This window comes from Zeugodacus cucurbitae, chromosome 5, assembly GCF_028554725.1.
Source record: "Zeugodacus cucurbitae isolate PBARC_wt_2022May chromosome 5, idZeuCucr1.2, whole genome shotgun sequence".
NCBI classification, from domain to species: Eukaryota; Metazoa; Arthropoda; class Insecta; order Diptera; family Tephritidae; genus Zeugodacus; species Zeugodacus cucurbitae.
The window spans coordinates 21822742-21842754 of NC_071670.1; the positions used below are offsets into that span (position 1 = coordinate 21822742).

General features: G+C 33.9%; 2 protein-coding genes across 2 annotated transcripts in view; both read right to left on the reverse strand.

Annotated features, from left to right (window-relative positions):
* Positions 1 to 8421, reverse strand: part of LOC105220339 (beta-parvin) — a 289141-nt gene extending 280720 nt beyond the window's left edge. The window contains exon 1 of the transcript XR_008471558.1: positions 34 to 8421. The gene's annotated coding sequence lies outside the window, so the exon portion shown is untranslated. The remainder of the gene's footprint in view (positions 1 to 33) is intronic.
* Positions 8422 to 15441: 7020 nt separating this feature from the next.
* Positions 15442 to 16875, reverse strand: LOC128922060 (uncharacterized). Its single transcript, XM_054231477.1, has 4 exons — positions 16170 to 16875; positions 15924 to 16096; positions 15706 to 15857; positions 15442 to 15644 (listed from the first exon to the last, which is right to left on the reverse strand). Coding segments are annotated over exons 1-4 (384 nt in total). The 5' UTR covers positions 16228 to 16875; the 3' UTR covers positions 15442 to 15643.
* Between the last annotated feature and the right edge of the window lie 3138 nt (positions 16876 to 20013).

Here is a 20013-nt window from a genome sequence, read left to right on the forward strand (position 1 = left end):
TAACAATAAAATTTAACCAAAAAGTAACCTTACCTCTTCAAGCCCAAATTTTTTATAAAATGGCCAAATTGCCGCTTCAATTTCAGTTTTTCTTTTTTTTTAATGTAATATATGTCTTCTTTTAGCATGTTATTATATCAATATGCTTACAGTGGCAATATTTTTTCTCGTTCTAACTAAAGCTTTCTCCAATTCAATTCCAATTGTAAACAAATGTAAATGTTGTAATTGTATGTGTAAACAGCTGAAAAAAGTTTGATTGTGTTTGTGCAGTTTGTTACCTCCGTCTTGCAGGGATATGTATGTCTTCTTTTAGCATGTTATTATATCAATATGCTTACAGTGGCAATATTTTTTCTCGTTCTAAATAAAGCTTTCTCCAATTCAATTCCAATTGTAAACAAATGTATTTGTTGTATATGTATGTGTAAACAGCTGAAAAAAGTTTGATTGTGTTTGTGCAGTTTGTTACCTCCGTCTTGCAGGGTATATTTAAATATTTTGAAATCCAGATCGCGGATCGTGGATTGCAAGATAAATATTGAATTTTGATATTAAAATAAAGAAATAAATTTTTTAAATATTTTTTCTTATGAAAACACTAACAACATCGTAAAAATATTGACGTAATATATATTGAACGTCTAGCAGTCGCGAAGTAATCCATCAATATTCAATATATATCGCGATATCATCACGATGCATATTGAAGGTACGCATTATATTTGCAATGACGTGTACACTCAGGAAAATAAATAGTTTGATTTATTAATACTACATCGATTTAAAGTCACTGTAAGTAAGTGTCCCGTTTTTGAATCCGCTACTGTATGTGTAATTTTTTGAATTGTTTATATTTTAAACAGCTTTTGAAAAACTACGCTACTCTCGTAGCATTTCATTTTACTTTTCCTACCGCTCCCACTTTGTCGAGAGCCACAGCATAGCCTAGTATAACAATGTAAAAGTATGTGCTCTACTCTGCTCCGAGTTTTGTTAGGTAAAAAACTATAGCTGGAGCGGGAGCAAAAAATTAAATTCTGCGCTATGCTCTGGCGTAGCGGTAGCAAAAAATTGAGAGCGGTAGCATAGCAGAGCTAATGAAAATTTTCATGTGCTACAGCTCTCGCATGTGTTTGTTGTTTTTTTCTTTTTCTTCAGAAATCTTTTCGAAGTATTGCACAGAGCTGTGCAATATACATTGAAATACAGTAGTTTTCCGAAATAACGAACACATTAATTGTCAGGCTTATTCGTTACATCGAATTTTTTGTTATTTCGAGTAGAGAGGTATGTTTTTTTCAATAATTTTAAGCTTTTTTATAAAACTCAACATATACTACGTTTATGCTTCATTTCTACTCGGTTATATTATACACGGGTAAGTTCAACCCACATGCATAAACACCTTTTCACCACGAATTAAATGATCTACTCGGATAGAATATACACATTTTCTTTACGTATGTAGACGAGTTAACTCGGGTGCATAAATGGATTTAGAGTTAAGTTGAACGTCAAATCAGCTGATTTTTTGTGCCGGTGTATATTGTTTTGACAATTTGCATATACAGGGTTCCCGTATTGCCAATATTTCGCTAAAAAACCCTACCCCACTTACTACCGAATTTTTGCGGCAAACGCCTGGTACTGTGTAGTACTACAGTAACCGGTTATTGGATACTTTATGCCACCGGTTTTTTGTGGCACACCCGTGGCACTGTGGGTAGTCGGGTGGTGTAGCGAAAACCGTTTTTTTGCAAAAACTTCACTCAAAACGTTTTGTCATTTAATCGTGAATTGTTTTATTTACAGGGAATTAAAAAATTCATCTCGGCCAAAAAATGGAATTAACTCGTGAACATTTTTGTGCGATAATTTTTCACAACTTTCGACGTGAATTATCGCGACAAGAGTGCATCGATGAACTAAAATCTTTGTATGGCTATGAAGAACCATCCTATATATATATATATATATATTTGGCGTAGGAACCGCTTTAAGCGATTATAGCCGAATCCACCAGAGCGCGCCACTCATTCCTCCTTTTTGCTTTTTGGCGCCAACTGGAAACACCAAGTGAAGCCAGGTCACTTTGCACTTGGTCTTTCCACCGGAGTGGAGGTCGTCCTCTTCCGCGGCTTCCTCCAGCGGGTACTGCATCGAATACTTTCAGAGCTGGAGTGTTTTCTTCCATCCGTACAACATGACCTAGCCAGCGTAGCCGCTGTCTTTTTATTCGCTGAACTATGTCAATGTCGTCGTATAAATCGTACAGCTCATCGTTCCATCGTCTGCGGTATTCGCCGTTGCCAATGTTTAGAGGACCATAAATCTTGCGCAAAACCTTTCTCTCGAAAACCCCAAGAGTCGTCTCATCGGATGTTGTCATCGTCCACGCTTCAGCGCCATACATCAGGACGGGAATAATGAGCGACTTATAGAGTTTGATTTTGGTTCGTCGAGAGAGGACTTTACTTTTCAGATGGGGTCATATGTAGAAGGATGGGGTCATATGTAGAAGTTCACGCAAGTGAGGAAAGTTTCTGATTGCCATTCACTTGGGAGTGGCCAGGAACGATTCTTTTGCATATGACTCAAGCAGCTCACGACTTCCGGTTTTAGACCAAGTATCCCCTGGGTAGCTAACAGACATCCGTTTGGAGGCGAGCTAAAGTGAGAAGGCGAAGCCCGCTTGTGCGGTTGTGCGTAGGGTTTGGGACCCACCACATAAAAACGAATAACCAGTGAATAAGAAACACAGAACCATCCTATAGCACTGTGAAAAACTGGTACAACGAATTCAATCGTGGCCGACGCTCGCTCAAAGAAGGTCGTCCAAAAACAGCCGTTGTGCCAGAAAACATCGATGCCGTACGTGAACTGATAATGCAAGACCGTCATGTAACATACCTTCAGATAGAGGCATGCCTATGCATTTCTCCCACCAGCATACATTCGATATTGCATGAACACCTGGCCGTAAAAAAGGATTGTTCTCGTTGGATCCCGCACAATTTGACAATCGCTCAAAAAAAGGCTCAAAAAAATTGATTCGAAAATTGGTTTGAGCGCATGCAAAAGAGTATAAATCTTGATGGAAAATATTTTGAAAAACAATAAAACCATTTTCGTTGATAAATATTCCTCTTTTCATTATTAGGCCAGAAATATACGTGGTTTCGATGTCATTTGATTTTTTTCTCTTTCTTCATATGTTTTCTTCATGTTGTTCGTTAAACCGAGTACTTAAAAATCTCCGATGTTCGTTATTTAAGGTACTCAATGTAACAAATTTGTTTTTTCGTTATAAGCGGTTTCGTTAAAACGAATATTCGTTAATTCGGAAAACTACTGTACTTCAATGTATATTGCACAGCTTTGTGCAATATTTCGAAAAGATTTCTGAAGAAAAATAAAAAAAAAACAAAATAGCTGTAGCACATGAAAATTTTCATTAGCTCTGCTGTGCTACCGCTCTCAATTTTTTGCTACCACTACGCCAGATCATAGCGAAGAATTTAATATTTTGCTCCCGCTCCAGCTATAGTTTTTTACCTAACAAAACTAGGAGCAGAGTAGAGCACATACTTTTACATTGTTATGCTAGGCTATGCTGTGGCTGTCGACAAAGTGAGAGCGGTAGCGATAGCATAGCAATAATTCTAGAAATTTTGCTGCTACAGAGTAGTAAATGAGAACCATGCCTTTGGTGTTGACTTTTATCTAGACCAGGCCCGTCCAACATAATTTTGTGAAGGGCCAGGTTTAGCATTTTCATAACCGTAGCGGGCAAAAAAAAATAAAATGACCTTTAGTTTTGGTATATTTATTTATTTATAAAAAGCAACATCACATAAATCTTAATATATTATTATTAATGTAACTATGGCCTTAGCATATAAAGATATTCTTATTCTTAAAATCTAATTAATGAGATGTCTGACATTTTTTCTGTTTGCACAGCACATCTATGTCAGCTGGAGTTTTAGAAGTGGCTATTCGCAAAATGCCTTTAAGATGGCTATCTAATAAAGATGATCTGGTTTTTGTTATGTTAAATTTCATGCGAGAAAACAGCTGCTCGCAACCATATGTTCTACCAAATAAAGATTTGTTGATACTACCAAAGATAATTTGTTGAATAGCCAGCTTAGTAAGGTTTGGGTATTGACTGGATAAGGTCTTTTTGTAAAATTCAATTAAGTTTGGAAGACAATTATTATATGCTGTTTTTAGATGAGAGCGGCTTTGCAATTCTATTAACTCCAGCTATAAATTCAGCGTAGCGCCTTCAATTGCAACATCAAATGAATTTTGAAACACTTTCAGGCAGGGAGTTTGTAATTTGAAGTCTGAGAATCTGTCGTCAAACTTGTTCCTTAATCTTTGTAACATCAACACGTACTTGTCAAAATCCAAGGTATCTTGCTTTCTTGTAGATAAGGTCTCCCAATGAATCAACTGCTTTTGTTCCAGCTGCCTTTCCAACAACAAAAGCTTTTTTGTGAAAGCTAGAACGTGTTCGTATAACTGTGTGCATAGTTAGTCTTTCCCTTGCAGTTTCAAGTTAAGATCAGAAAGATATTTAGTTATATCAACCAGGAAAGACAGATCAGCCAACCACTGCTCATCAGTAAGGAAAGTAATTTCTTACTCTTTGTTGTCAAGAAAATTCTTTAAGTCGTCCAGCAGGGAATAGAATCGTTTTAGTGTAGCTGCTCTGCTGAGCCAGCGAACGCGACTGAAGTATAGAATGTCTTCGTGATCTGAACCGACATCAGCCAGAAAAGCCTGGAACTGTTTGTGGTTAAGCCCTCTTGCGCGTATAAAATAGCTGTTCTTGGTGAATAATACAATGATGCTGTATGATTGTATGTGTGATGCTATTACGCATCAAAACCACAAAGCCGTTTCTCTTCCCCGTCATTGCAGGCGCACCATCTGTTGTTAAGCCGCAAAGTTTTTCTGTTTGAAGTTCATATTTTTCTATACAACTTTTAACTTCTTCGTAGATGTCTTGTCCAGTGGTTGTATCTTTCATTGAACGAAAATCTAACAATTCCTCGATAACGGTATAGTCTTCGGATAATTGGGCTGTATCTGACATATCAGTACTTTCGTCGAGCGCTAAACTATAGAAAACACATTTCTGCAATTGCGTTTTTAAAGACGACTCAATATCGTAGGCCATGAAATCAATTCTTCTTGCTATGGTTTGATGTGACAAACTTATATTTTTTATTATTTTATTCTGCTCCGGACAGGCTACTGAAGCGAATATCTCCAAGCATTCCTTGACGAACTCTCCGTCTGATAGAGGTTTGCTTTGCTTGGCAATGACTTCTGCTATCATGAAACTAATTTTTGTAACAGTTTCGGAATTTTCTTTCGGTATTTTGAACATCGCTTGTTGACCGGTCATATATTTATAACTAAAGAAAAACATCATAACTAAAATAATTACATTTTTGGAGAATTGCATTATTTGCTTACCGTTTTAATATTTCAATGCAATAATTCACGAAATAATATATGTAGTGCCAAAGGCTAGAAAAACAGAGGTTTCTTTATTAAAAACACAACTAATTCACAAACTGATTTAACGCAAAACACTGCTCAAATTCACTTTCTTCCTCGCTTATGTATCGCTTGAATCGCTCCGATCGTTGTCTTAAAACTGTCAAAACAAGTTGAATCCGATTTATTGAGAGCCGTTTTTTTCTACATGATGTAAGCACTCATTCATCGTGTACATGCACAATCACACGCACACGTAGGCAAATAAGAGACAGATGACTTTTGAAGTCATTACTAATTACTTATTTTTCAAACAATTTGTATGTAATTGATATTATATTAATTTGTATGTAATTAATATTATGTATATTAATTTGTACAAAAACAAATGCAAAGACTTTCCAACAATGAAATTTGTGGTGCGAGAACAAAAACAATTTGTTTTTTCATCGCTCCCAAATTATCATTTTTTTTGCATACGATTTCCTATTACTTCTTGGTTAACGGTTCATAAGAAAAAATGATGAATGTTGTTGCTATTTTTTCCACAAAATTTGCTGGAGCGAGAATGCGAAAAAACAAATACACAGGTTTTCCCATTAGCTCGTGCTGATGTTTGTGACGAAAATATTTCTCATGAATTTGTTGTTGCGTTATTTGAATCAGTTGGTGCCATATGGCACGCTTCTTTTGTTTTGTTTTCTTTTTGTACATGTACGCGTTTTGCTTGATATACTCATGAGATTTAAACCAATTTGTAGGCACTTGCAAAGTACAGTACTTTATAGGTACTCTTTTTTATCAACTACTTTTTTTATTTACTATAGGGAGCACTGCGTTACTTGCAATAGAGTAAGTTTTTTAATTGACACACACACATGTAAACATATAGAAGCAAACCTTTACAACTGGGATGCCCAAAGACTCTAAAAGATGGCGGGCCGGATGAAGGGCCTATGCGGGCCGGATGGTGGCCCAACTGCCTTTGAACCAAATATTCTCAAATGACGTACATTTGGCTTATAACCTGTCCAAACCACGCATGGTGTTTTATCACCAAGTTGTCTAGTAACTGCACGATTACGGATATAGACTGCAGTAGCAACAGCTTCAGCCCATAACGACTCACAAACTCCAGCCTGCACAAGCATACTGCGAGCCATCTCTACAATCGTACGATTTGCGCGTTCTGCTACTCCGTTTTGTTGAGGAGTATAGGGAACTGTCAACTGTCTTTGTATACCGCTTGCATTAAGAAAATTATCGAACTCATTGTTGACATACTCAGTACCACTTGTCACTTCTCACCACCTTAATTCGTTTCTCTGTTTGATATTCCACGAGATTTTTAAACATTTTGAATTTTTCTAGGACTTCATTTTTATGTTTCAAAAAATATACAAAAATGCGTCTTGTCGTCTATGAAAGTTGCAAAATAACGAGCACCACCCAGAGACATTCTTGGCATAGGTCCACATACATCAGAGTGAATTATGTCTAACAAATTCACAGAACTATGCTCACTGTTTGAAAATGGCCTTTGGCTTATTTTTGTTTTCATACACACGTCACAGTTTATATTTTTTGGCACACTCTTCAATTCTAACCCGTTCACAATTTTCTTATTGGATAGTTCTCTTAGACTTGAAAAATTCAAGTGTCCATAGCGTTTATGCCAAATCATAATATTCTTTTCTGCTGCACCGAAACACGAATGCATACTGCTCTTACAATCAAACATATAAAGATTATTTATCTTTGGAGCTTTTAACACAATATCGCGTTTTTGATTTCTTATGATCGCACAGTCATTCTCAAAACTTACACTCGCTCGATTAGTTATTGCTTTTCCAACAGAAATAAAATTTCCCAACTGCGTTTACGTATTTTTCCGATGCTAGCATCACTTTTTCATTACAGAGATAAACATACTTCGTTCGCTGCATATGTGAGTAGACGCACCACTGTCAATACACCACGAAGATTTTCGGAAACCTGATACGCCTGTTGCTGCTAATACTGCAAAGGAACATTTATCATTATCGCCAATGTTTTTGTCTTTTTTTCGGCGCTTTATATTTTGAGGGCATATGCCCACGCTTTCCACTTGTTTTCCCCTTTGTAGTTTGCGAGAAAAGCTTGCTGACTTGACTCGGCAACGCTTTCTTTCTCCTTCTCCTCGTCGAACTCTTCCAACAGCTTAACTTTTATTATTTCAAAGGTTGGAAATGAATCACGTGTCTCCATCGCAATCACGAAATTCTCGAAATTTCAGGACAAACTGGATAATAGGATTATGACCAGCAACTCGTCACTTAGCTTGATGTCTAACTCTGCGAACTTATCCGAAACGTTAACAAATTCTTGTATATATCTTGTAGCCGTTTGTATAAGCTTACTTTTCGTATTGGGCCACTGGGCTTATACACATTTCTTAGTTTCGCCCATGCTTCTAATGCACAGGTACAGTTCTTTACGTACCCTAATTGTGATGGTTTCACACTTAACATAATTGTTGCCAAAGCCTTTTCGTTTTACAAAATCACCACTAACCACACTTGCTACGGAAAGATTAATATATTCCAAATTACATAAAATGTTTTATTGTAGTGGTCCCAATGGCATTTCATTATTTGCTGATGCTGCTACCAAAAATGGATCCAATATAATAAAAGAACTTATTGCAGAAAGTTCTTTAGCAGACAATAAAGTTACAAAAGAATCATGTGACGTGGCTCATGAATTCTATTTAGCTGAGGAAAAACCAACTGAATTGGTTGAAGACGGAGAAAAAGATAGAAACGGAACTTCGATTTAACTCGATACCAAGGATCGAAAAATCAAAGAAGAAATGGACAACAAAAGTAACGGAATCGAAGAAAACAAATCGTACAGAAACAGGGGAATAACCTTAACACCGATTCCGGCAAAGAGGATTGATGGAGGCGTTTGTGTTAAGAAGATACCAGACAACAGTAGAACATATATGACAAAAAATAACATGCTTGATTCACGAATGCAAAAGAAATACCACTATGTGAAAAAATTAATATATGAAAAGATAATAACATTACTCAAAAAAAGATCCAATGCGTTGGAAATTGATAAGAAGACATTACTACAATCTACAAGGAAACGTCGAGAACAATTTGAACTTGCAAAATACAGTCAACAGATATTGTTTGAAAAAGTGAGTGCATTATCAACCTTTTGGGAGTTACTAATACCATGGCAACTGTTCAGATTTCTGAACAGTTCTTAACGGCTACACTTATAGATAAGATATTTATGAATATTTATGTGCATTATCGCTAAACGTAGAAATGTATTTATCAATTGCCCATTTCTAACAACACTAGAAATACATGTTCGGGTATATTGAATAGAGATTGTAGTACAATACAAATACTGCAATACGAATATTACACTGCTTATTGTAAAGGATCACAATTGATCCTAAACTAACGAACAGATAAGAGATTTGTTATGTTATGCTGTCGCCGTTGAGAACACTTAAGATTAAGTTATGTGTACATAATGCAGTTATGTACAGTAGATTAGTATTAAGATATGTACGTGTATAACACAACTATGTGTGTGTGTTACATACATGAATTAGGCTAAGAATATTCTATAAATAAAGGGGCTCTGGGCAACCAGAGCTCGAGTACTATTTTGAAACCGAAACTGAACGCGTCTCATTAAACATTTTGGTGACCCCGACGTGATAACCCGCGAGTGAAAAATAAATTATAAAAAATGAAACAAAATTAAAGTGACAATCATCTTTAAATATATATATCTTCAAAGTAAGGTAAGACATTGTTTAATTAGCTAATTTTATATTTTTTAATACATTTATTTAATTACATACCACTAACTCTTTTTATATTCTTATTATTATGGAGAATCAATTAAAATTAGCAGAAGAACTGCAGAAACTTCATTTTAGAGCCATGAGTATGGATCTAAATGAAGAATTAATAATTTTAACGAATCTCCAGGATAGTTTGGACAAAAAATGGTCGGAATTTCAACGAAACCATTTAGTATTGTCCAACGATCCTAAAAATAAAAAAGAAAACTATTTTAAAAGTGATGTTGAAGGGACGGTAGGCACGCTTTATTTAACAGCGTATGCCAAATTAACAGAATAGGTAAAAATAGTTCAAGACAATAGTGCTCCCAGGAAAATGGAATCTTTTTCAAATCCTGGTTTAGTTCGCAGGCTTCAATTCTTACTAATAGAATTAGAAAAGAATATTGAAGACTGCGAAATAAACGAAATAGGCTCTCTAGATAGCATTGAGAGAGTTTTAGAAAAAACTCGTGATACAGTGCTTGAATTTATAAGCCAACATGAGGATGAAAACATTACTAGTAAATTCTATGAATTAAGAAATATATTTTACAAACTAAAATCAAAATTTCAAAGCAAAAATAATGCTGCAAATATTTCGTTGCCTCCAGTTGACATTCCCATTTTTTCGGGAGAATACGCTCAAGTTGGAACCTTCTTAATGAAAAATTTACGAATAAAAGGTTACTTGCTAATAATTATTTCAGACAAATTTTAGATGCACCAGTAGTGACTGAGACTGCTTTTAGTGTACGAAAATTTCAAGAAAAAATTTCTGAAAGTGCACAAGCATTGGAAAGTCTCAGTTTGTCCTCAGAAAATTTGTTACAAGCCTTATTATGCTATACGCTTGTACAAAAATTGGACAACAATTTAAGACTTCGGTATGAAAATTCCCTTAAAAACCCGAAGGAAATACCGACTTTAAATTCATTACAATCGTTTCTGAATCATGAAGGGAATGCACTAGAAGCAGCAACAGTTTCAAAAACATCACCAAAATTTTAAAATGCGGGTTCTAAATGCATAATGGGATGTAATACGTTACATAATATATTTTATTGTTATAAATTTAAAGCTCTTTCTACTCAAGAGAATTGGGATATAGCAATGAAAAATAAATTATGTACGAAATGTCTTAAAACAGGACATAATATAAAAGAATGCAGAAGCGAAAATTGCCTGACATGTCAAGGAAACCATCATCTATGGCTTCACAAAGACAAAGACAAATTTTCTAAAGCAAAAAGCGCAATAATTAAAAACAAGAAAAATGAGAATTTAAAAAGTGAATCTGAATATATCCTACTGACAACAGCAATTGTTGGTATAAAAGGGCGTAATGGAAAAATTATAAAGGCACGTGCCTTATTAGATAGCGGGTCTCAAGTTCACCTAATTACCAAAGAACTAAAAAACAAATTAAAACTCCCCTCCAGGAAAGAGTCTATGACTATTGAAGGAGTTGGACAAAACCGCACCAACACAAATGAAAGAGTTAATCTTCAATTAAAATCAATTGTTAACCCATTTGAGACAAATTTAGATACCGTTGTGGTACAAAAGATTGTGTCACATGTTCCAACTGAACATATAAATATTCAAAAAATACCAGAGGATATAAAATTGGCCGATCCTTCATTTGGTGTTCCAGGAAAAATTGATTTGCTCATAGGAGCGGAAATATTTTTGGACTTATTGAAAGCAGATAAAATGATAATTGAAAATGCAAATTAAAAATTGCAGAATAGTGTTTTTGGGTGGCTTATAAACGGAACAACCAACATAAGCTCCAAATTAGCACTGTGGTGTTTCAACTTATTTAAATCAAAGATTTAATAATCAACCAAAAAAGGTTATTAAAACAGAATCACTTGCAAAAATATGTGTGAATAAAACAAAGCATAAAAAGTTTCATAAAAACAATCTTCGTAATAATTCAAAACCTTCCGCAGACGATAAATTCACTGTAGGTCTTCCACTCAATAACATGAGCATAGGGGATTCTTCCTTACAACCAAAAAGAAGATCCCTTTCTTTGGATAAAATTATTAAAAATAATGAACCAATGCGAGTACATTATAAAAAATTTATGAATGAATATAAAAAATTTGGTAAAATAATGGAAATAAGAAATGTTAATAAAATAAAGGCAAAATCTAGATAGCACAACTATTAAATGAAGAGTAGCTTACGATGCAGCATATAAAAAAAACATAATTTTTTATTCAGTATTTTGAACTAAAGCTGCAACAAACAATTTTTTTTTAACGTTAATTTAGATTTAAAAACATATGTAGGTACGTTTTCACAGCAGACATGGATAAAACGTGTAGGCAAAAATTGGATGCGCACTGAGGAAGAAAATATATTAATCTAATGAAAATTTTAATTTTAAATGTACCAATTATATTTTCATAGATTCCACATTAGCATAGGATTGGTTACAGCTCAGTCTCGGACATTTGCAGATATTTGTACCAAATTGTGTTTTGAACACAACAGCTCAAACATCAAAACTGGTACAATGGTGTTTTTTAAAGGAAACAACCTTCCTCCATTACAGTATTGAAAAACATAAATTTACATAAAAGACAAGCAATGGCACATCGAAAAGAGCGATGCACAATGTTTGTCTTTTTCCTATCACAGAAAATATATGTAAAGATCCAACAACTAATTCGATAAGACGGTCAACTCCAAGTAAAAACGAAAACTGTATGCTTTTATTATTAAGATTTCCTATAGTTTTATCTTGCGAAAAATGTTTTAGTGTAGAATATTTTAAGAATAGTCCTGGAGTATTTATTGAAAGAAGAGGAGCTAATAGATTGACCAAATCAGCGTGGGATATGAAGAGGATAAAGAGGATAGATCAGCGTGGGATATAGGACTCAACCACACTTGAAGAGGATAAAGTAAACGCAAAGATTCAGCAGCTACACAATAAATATGTAAATATTGTACAGCTGAATGATATCATTGCGTTCACGGGGAGGAGGATGCAACCAACCAGGTCGACTGCTCCATGTTTAGACTAATGGATGAAGAGCACGCAGAGGTTTTAACAAAAAAAAAAATGAGAACGTTATTTACATTCCAGGCATACTTCGAAACCAATCTTCAGAGGAAGTCGTTACCTTAGACGTACTAACACGTATACGAAGCCTATTGGAATACTTTTAAAACAATAAAGGCAATGTACATCGTAAGCATTAAGGAAACAAATTTTTATAACATGAACGATGAGATGTTGAACAAATGTCAATATATGGTAATAATGACAATATATCCACAACTGCATCCTATCTTTAACATAGGGTATATACAAGCTTGTGAGATGTCATTACTAACAAATAAAGCAGACATACCACTTAACTGCAAAGTCAATATTTCAAAATCCTGTTAATAGCTGAATTATATTGTCATGTCAATAGCCCTCCGACGCAGAAATTAATTTATAATAAAACTATTAAATTAAAATTACATTTAAAAATATTAAATACAGTAAAATAAAGAAATAACATGTATAAGAAAAACAATTACGAGTTCGACCCGTCAATCTTCTACATATTGTAATTAAAATGCCCAAGATGTATAAATTCTTGAATTATTTTGAAATGTAAACACTTCAACGCGGGTTCAGATTTCTGAACAGTTCTTAACGGCTACAGTTATAGATAAGATATTTATGAATATTTATATGCATTATCGCTAAACATAGAAATGTATTTACCAATTGCCCATTTCTAACAACACTATAAATACATGTTCGGGTATATTGAATAGATATTGTAGTACAATACAAATACTGCAATACGAATATTACACTGCTTATTGTAAAGGATCATAATTGATTCTAAACTAACGAACAGATAAGAGATTTGTTATGTTATGCTGTCGCCGTTGAGAACACTTAAGATTAAGTTATGTGTACATAATGCAGTTATGTACAGTAGATTAGGATTAAGATATGTACATGTATAACACAACTATGTGTGTGTGTGTTACATACATGAATTAGGCTAAGAATATTCTATAAATATAGGAGCTCTGGGCAACCAGAGCTCGAGTACTATTTTGAAACCGAAACCGAACGCGTCTCATTAAACAGCAACTTATATTGGAACAGATATGGAGACTACATAAAACGGAATTATTAAACATTACATTAAAGGCCACTTTGGAGTTAGAAGCACGATGCACTGGCCGCTACAAAGGCGTTATTCTTCACAAAACTATCACACACAAATGCTAATTTGGGCATCGGTAATGGCGACGATTATAAGCAGAGGCCATCTATCCAGGAGTCATTATTATCGCCCGGCAGAATGTTCACAAATGAACAGGAGTCACTTTTGTCGCCCGGGAGAATGTTCAAAAATGAACATGTGCGTTGATGCCAAAGGGCATCACTTTCAATACGCATCTATATATGTATTTAGTTTTTTATTATACTACATACATTTAGGGAATAAGAATAGAAATATGTAAGATGAGAAATATGTAAGAACAGATACAGTCCACTACTCTTAAATATCTATGTTGAAATATATTGAAGAGGCATACATACATACATGAATAGGCAAATAAACATATATGCAATTATATGCAACACACATACAATTATATGAGGCACGTTCCTGTAGTTCGGTACCATCGGAGAAGAGCTAACGATATAACTAATTCCGAATCATTAGCACCGGTCCCAGCCCGATTACATGCAATGTTATTTGACTAACGATTTTTACATTGCAATGTCCTGCGAGAGTAATCGAGCGGTGCGACTATGCATTACCAGTCATTGGTGAAAGGACTAGTTCCAAAATCGTTAGTGAATCACTAGTACAGAATCACTAGCGTTTTCGTTAATTCAAAATGGCTAGTGATTTGACTAATTCGAACACGCTAGAGGTTTCATTAATTCAAAATCGCTAACGATTCTACTCGTACAATAACGCTTGTGGTTCTACGCCTGAGAAAAACTTTTGAAAACAACACTTTTACAAAAAATAAAACAAATGTTTAAGAAATACAAAGAAATATATATTTATTTAGTTCATGTGCAAATATTTATTTTCAATTTATTTTCTTTATTAATATTACTTTTTTATTATTAGCTATTTTAATTAATTTTTATTTATTATTTAATACACATACATGAGTGTACAAAATAAAAAATATTATTAGTTTTTAGTATAATAATGTTGTAATAATAAGTTTTCAATTATATTAAGTATATAACTTGATCTATGGGTGTATAATCCCGCGATGGTTCTATGGGTTGTAGAGTTTGGGTGATCTGCGGTGATTTTGTTGTTGTTTGTGATGATCCGGTGTTGGCGCCTCCGTCCGTGGTTGTTTTTGCCTTCTTCTTGTGTTGCGTTCTTATTCTTATTTTATTGTTATATTTATTCACTTATTAAATTGATTTTCACTTTTTTGCACAATACTTTTTCACTATATGTAAAAATATTCTATAATTTTCCGTACGCAAATTACACATCTTCCTCTTAGTCGGAAAAATGTGAAATGACGCGTCAAATTTTTGGAAAAAATTGTGTGACAAAAGAGACAAGAGAGAGAGCGCGAAATGAAAAAAACAAGAGTACTGTTTTTAGGGGTGGGTTTTGCCAATTCATTTTTCGAGTAATGCCTCGTTGCATTACGAATCATTAGCGAAAAGACTAATTACTAGTAATGCATGAAATCGCTAGTAGATTTAGCGCTAGTAATCGCTTGACACCAGCCGAACTACTGGGGTTCGTATGCATTGATATGCAATGCACTCAAAAATACAAACATACTTACTTAAGATAACCTATTGACCTAAGATATACATTTGGGCATTTGAATACAAATGTGCATGTGCACTTGAAAATAACTCCATGCATTGCAGCATAAACAATATGCAGCATACATATATTTAGAAACTGTATATAAAGGTTTGAAATTAGAATGAAATAGTTCTCACTCAAGCTTGGTGTTTCAATATTTTCCCCGATCCGCGGTAAGAGGTATTTGAAATCAACTTGTTTTAAACAGATGCCTTACCTCTGCTATCTAAAAAAGGAGTAAATGAGGCCTTATTGTTTTAATAAAAATAAGCTGTTTAATAATGATACGAAAGACTTTTAATTCATCAATATATTATTTTGATTTATTATCGTAGGTTTTTTTATACACCCTATTTTTTATTAATTGTATCGATTTTTTAATATCATTTTCGTAATTTGGGAGCCGTATTCGGAGGACTTCAGAGCATCTAAAATTAGAAATAGCAATTGTGAGTTGTGAATTTATATATTTAATTAAAACAAACCTACCAAACTAAAATTTTCCAAATAAGTTGGTTTTTTTTTATGATTTTTTCTTCTGCAGCCCATCCCAATTGTATTCTAACAAGCACTCTTCTGTGATGATAAATTGTAGATTTTGTAATAGGTGTTGAATCTATACATTCTTTAATGCTACAAATCTATTGCAATCAGAAAGTATTAATTATATAGTTTCGCAGAAAATACTGTTCATTCAGTTAACTTACTACGTATTTTTTTGGAAACATTTCAGCATTTTCCTCAAAATGTTCCATTTCTTCCACGCTTTTTATTGGAAATATGTCCAGGCTTGTAGATTTCGGAAATGCTTTATCTAACAGTTTATCCATCTTTACATGTAGCTCACAAATTAAGTTTTTCATTTGTTTTACTTCTTCTTCTATAAATAAATAGTTTAATCAATTTAATATACACAATTATGTATTACTTTCCCAATTTTTTCATTTTATTACCACACTCACGAGGTGGAGAATTTTCGTCATTTATCATCATGTAGCTCCGTTTTGACATTTTGGAATATTTAGTCTAAATCGATTATATTTATATTATATGTTTCAATTTACATATTCAATTGAAAGGATAATTAAAGTGTGAAGTGATGAAGAATTGGCAAAAAAAACATTTTATCTTGATATGGCAAGCACATCGCCTTGTACAATAACTCTTTTACATTAAATTTTTTTACATTAGTGTCATCATGCACTAATCCAATTCCAATTCCAAACTTCTTACTGGTAGTTCAAAAAAATTCTCTATTGCTGTATATCTATTCCCTAAAACATATTCTTCTTCATTTTCTTTACAAAATCCAACAACTCTGACGGGGATAAAAGGTTTAATAAAACAACAGTTATTGGGTGCTTCAGAACTAAGTATAAACATGTCCGTTTTATAATTTTTGTAGAGAGCAGATCCTTCTATGACATTTTTTAAACCTGTTGCTTTGGGTAAATCTACTGAAAACGCATGTCGTTCCGCACATCTATTATACATATATTTGTTGCAATATTTTGGTAGGTTGACGGACATCTTGCTTTAAAACTTGTAAGTAATTTTCAAATTTATAGCTCGAAAAATTATCCACATTACCAAAGCTTTCAATGCAATCAGGCAAATGTAACAAATTGTGAATATTGTATGACAATTTTTCTTCTCCATAAATGGATCCAAACTGTTCAACGAAATCGCAAAGCATATGTCGAACGAAAGGCAAATTATTTTCCCATTTATTTGAAGAGGAAATTCGATACGCGCAGTGCAGCAATAAAAAGTGATAAAACAAATTCTCATCAAAATAGTCCTTGCAGAGTACAATGCCAGTATAAAGAAAAAATTGCCTGAATTCGATGGCTTTCCATCTGGCCAATTCATCAAACTCCCTTGGCTTTCGACCAAATTCCATTGGAATGTATTTTCGAATACTTTTTTTTTTGTTTAATTCAACTTCCCGAAAAGAAGTTATTTTACGAGTTTTATGTTTATTTTCCCAAATTGCAGTTAATATCTTTTTTGTGCAACCAAGTTCGACAAGGAGCATGGGGTCCAAAGGTATCTGCGTAACCATATTAATTCCAATTTTTTCGAGAACGTTTGGACTTTGCAAAAAATCTACGCAGTGATGAAGTCTATCGTTTCTATTTTTAAAACTTTCATCTGTTCTTAATTGTGCGGGAGTTTTACTGTAAGTTAATCTTTTATTAATCTTCTTACCAGTTTGTGTGCATTTTGAACACCCATTGCGGTTTGTGTGGCCAACAACACCGGCAAGAAATTCTCTTGTCGAAGCATCGCAAATAAATTTGCAAATTTTTATACTCTCGCAACAAATGTTGCTAAAGAGAGTATTCTAGTTTTGTTCACATAACGGTTGTTTGTAACACCCTAAACTAAACGAGTTAGATATAGGGTTATATATACCAAAGTGATCAGGGTGAAGAGTGGAGTTCAAATCCGAATGTCTGTCTGTCCGTCCGTCCGTCCGTCTGTGCAAGCTGTAACTTGAGTAAAAATTAAGATATCTTGATGAAACTTGGCACACTTATTTCTTGGCACCATAGGAAGGTTGCTTTCGAAAATGAGCAAAATCGGATCACTGCCACGCCCACAAAATGGCGAAAACCGAAAACACATAAAGTGCCATAACTAAGCCATAAATAAAGCTATGGAAATAAAATTTGGTATGAAAGATCGCACTAGGAAGGGGCATATGTGGGTGTAATTTTTTTGGGGAAGTGGGCGTGGCCCCGCCCCCAAATAGGTTTTTTGTACATATCTCGGAAACCAATAGAGCTATATAAACCAAACTTTCTGCAGTCGTTTTTTTTTAGCCATTTCCTAATACAGTCCAAAAATGACAGAAATCGGATAATAACCACGCCCACCTCCCATACAAAGGTTAGGTTGAAAATTACTAAAAGTATGTTAACTCACTAACCAAAAACGTCAGAAACACTAAATTTCACAAGAAATGGCAGATGAAAGCTGCACTCAGATTTTTTTACAAAATAGAAAATGGGCGTGGCGTCACCCACTTATGGGTCAAAAACCATATCTCAGGAACTACTCGACCGATTTCAATGAAACTTGGTATGTAATAGTTTCCTTACCTCCCAATAATATGTTGTGAAAATTGGCCAAATCTCTTCACAACCACGCCTACTTCCTATATATCAGAACTTTGAAGACGATCTGAATAGTTTATTTTACAATACATAAAGGTAGCACTAGTGAAGATATCGATGCAGAACTTTGCACAAATACTATGTTTATAGTGTGGCAGCCCCATTCTAAAAATCGCCGAAATCGGACCATAGGTTTTTAAGGCCCCATATATCGAACACGAGGACCTCGGTGCTTCTAACCTAATATTATGGTTTCCAACTTTCAATGGACTTTATACAATATACATGACGAATATGTGGGTCAAATTGTGTATTATATAATACTAGCTGACCCGGCGAACTTCGCCCCGCCCAATTTTTATTTGAAATAGTTAAAACGCTTTTTGAACTCTGTTCAAGGCCATTTATTTGTATGGAATGTTAATATATTCAGGGAATAACGTCTCTGATCAATTTAAATATTTTTGGCGAAGTTCGTTCTTTGTTTTGTTGTGTAGCGTGTAAACAAATAAAGAAGATGGCTCTCCAACACGCTAACATGACACATACATACCTATGTATGTACATATGAAACTGTAAAATTTTGAACTTAAACGATAAATCGGTTTGAATCATTCGAATTCTCAGAACGAACATTTCCTTCTTTTTTAGATTTGCTGTGTTGAAGTAAACTATTCACTACAGTGAAATTATTATTTATGAATAAAGACGGAAACCTTAATATATACATATCTGGTATAAAAATCCACGGGATTGAGATTTGAACTTGAGGTCAAAATTTTTAAAATTATTGATAAAAATTTTCGTAGAGTTGATAATAAGCACAAATTTTCATAAAATTTGTTTTAACAAATAAGTTAATTACAAAATTGTTAGTTGATAATATGTAACATTTAATTTTATAATCTTAGGAAAGATAATTCTTAATTTTTAATAGTAGTATTTATTTTTTTGAATTATAAACATTTTAATTTAACTTAGCACTAATTGGTGCACAATATTTTTGGTTAACCTGTCTCGAGCTAACACAAATAGATTTGATGGTTTTCCCACACGTGAGCATGCAACATATAATTGCCCATGGGAAAGATATGGATTATCCAAATCTAACCCACAAATGGACATTGTTTGGCCTTAAGACTTATTAATGGACATGGCAAAAGCTAAACGAATAGGAAACTGTAGTCTGTGCATTATTGAGGTTCGATTTTTTTTTCCAAAATAAGATTTAATAAATGAAATGAAAAGCAAGCTAATAATACTTACTTTTATTTAATTCGTTTAAAGAGTTTTAAATAATAAAAAGAAAGCAAAGCGTGGCCGAGTCTGATAAATTTTAAACACACGTTTTACGTTTAATAAATGGTAAATTTTAAACACACGTTTTACGTTTAATAAATTTTAGCTAAAATAAACGTTTGGACTTTTAATATAACAGTATCTGCTTCTATAGCGCCATCTAGCCTAATACAGCGCACTTATTCAATTACCTTACAACGTCAGCTATTAGTATCACAAATAAGTGTCAATAAATGTATTCTTATGTAGCACCATCTACTGCAATAATAGCACATATAGCTCTAAATTTAACCCCAAATGAACTCCATACGTATGTTGTGCTTAAGATAAAACAGGAAAATAGTATTTTACAGTTCATACTTAGGTTATGCTTAAC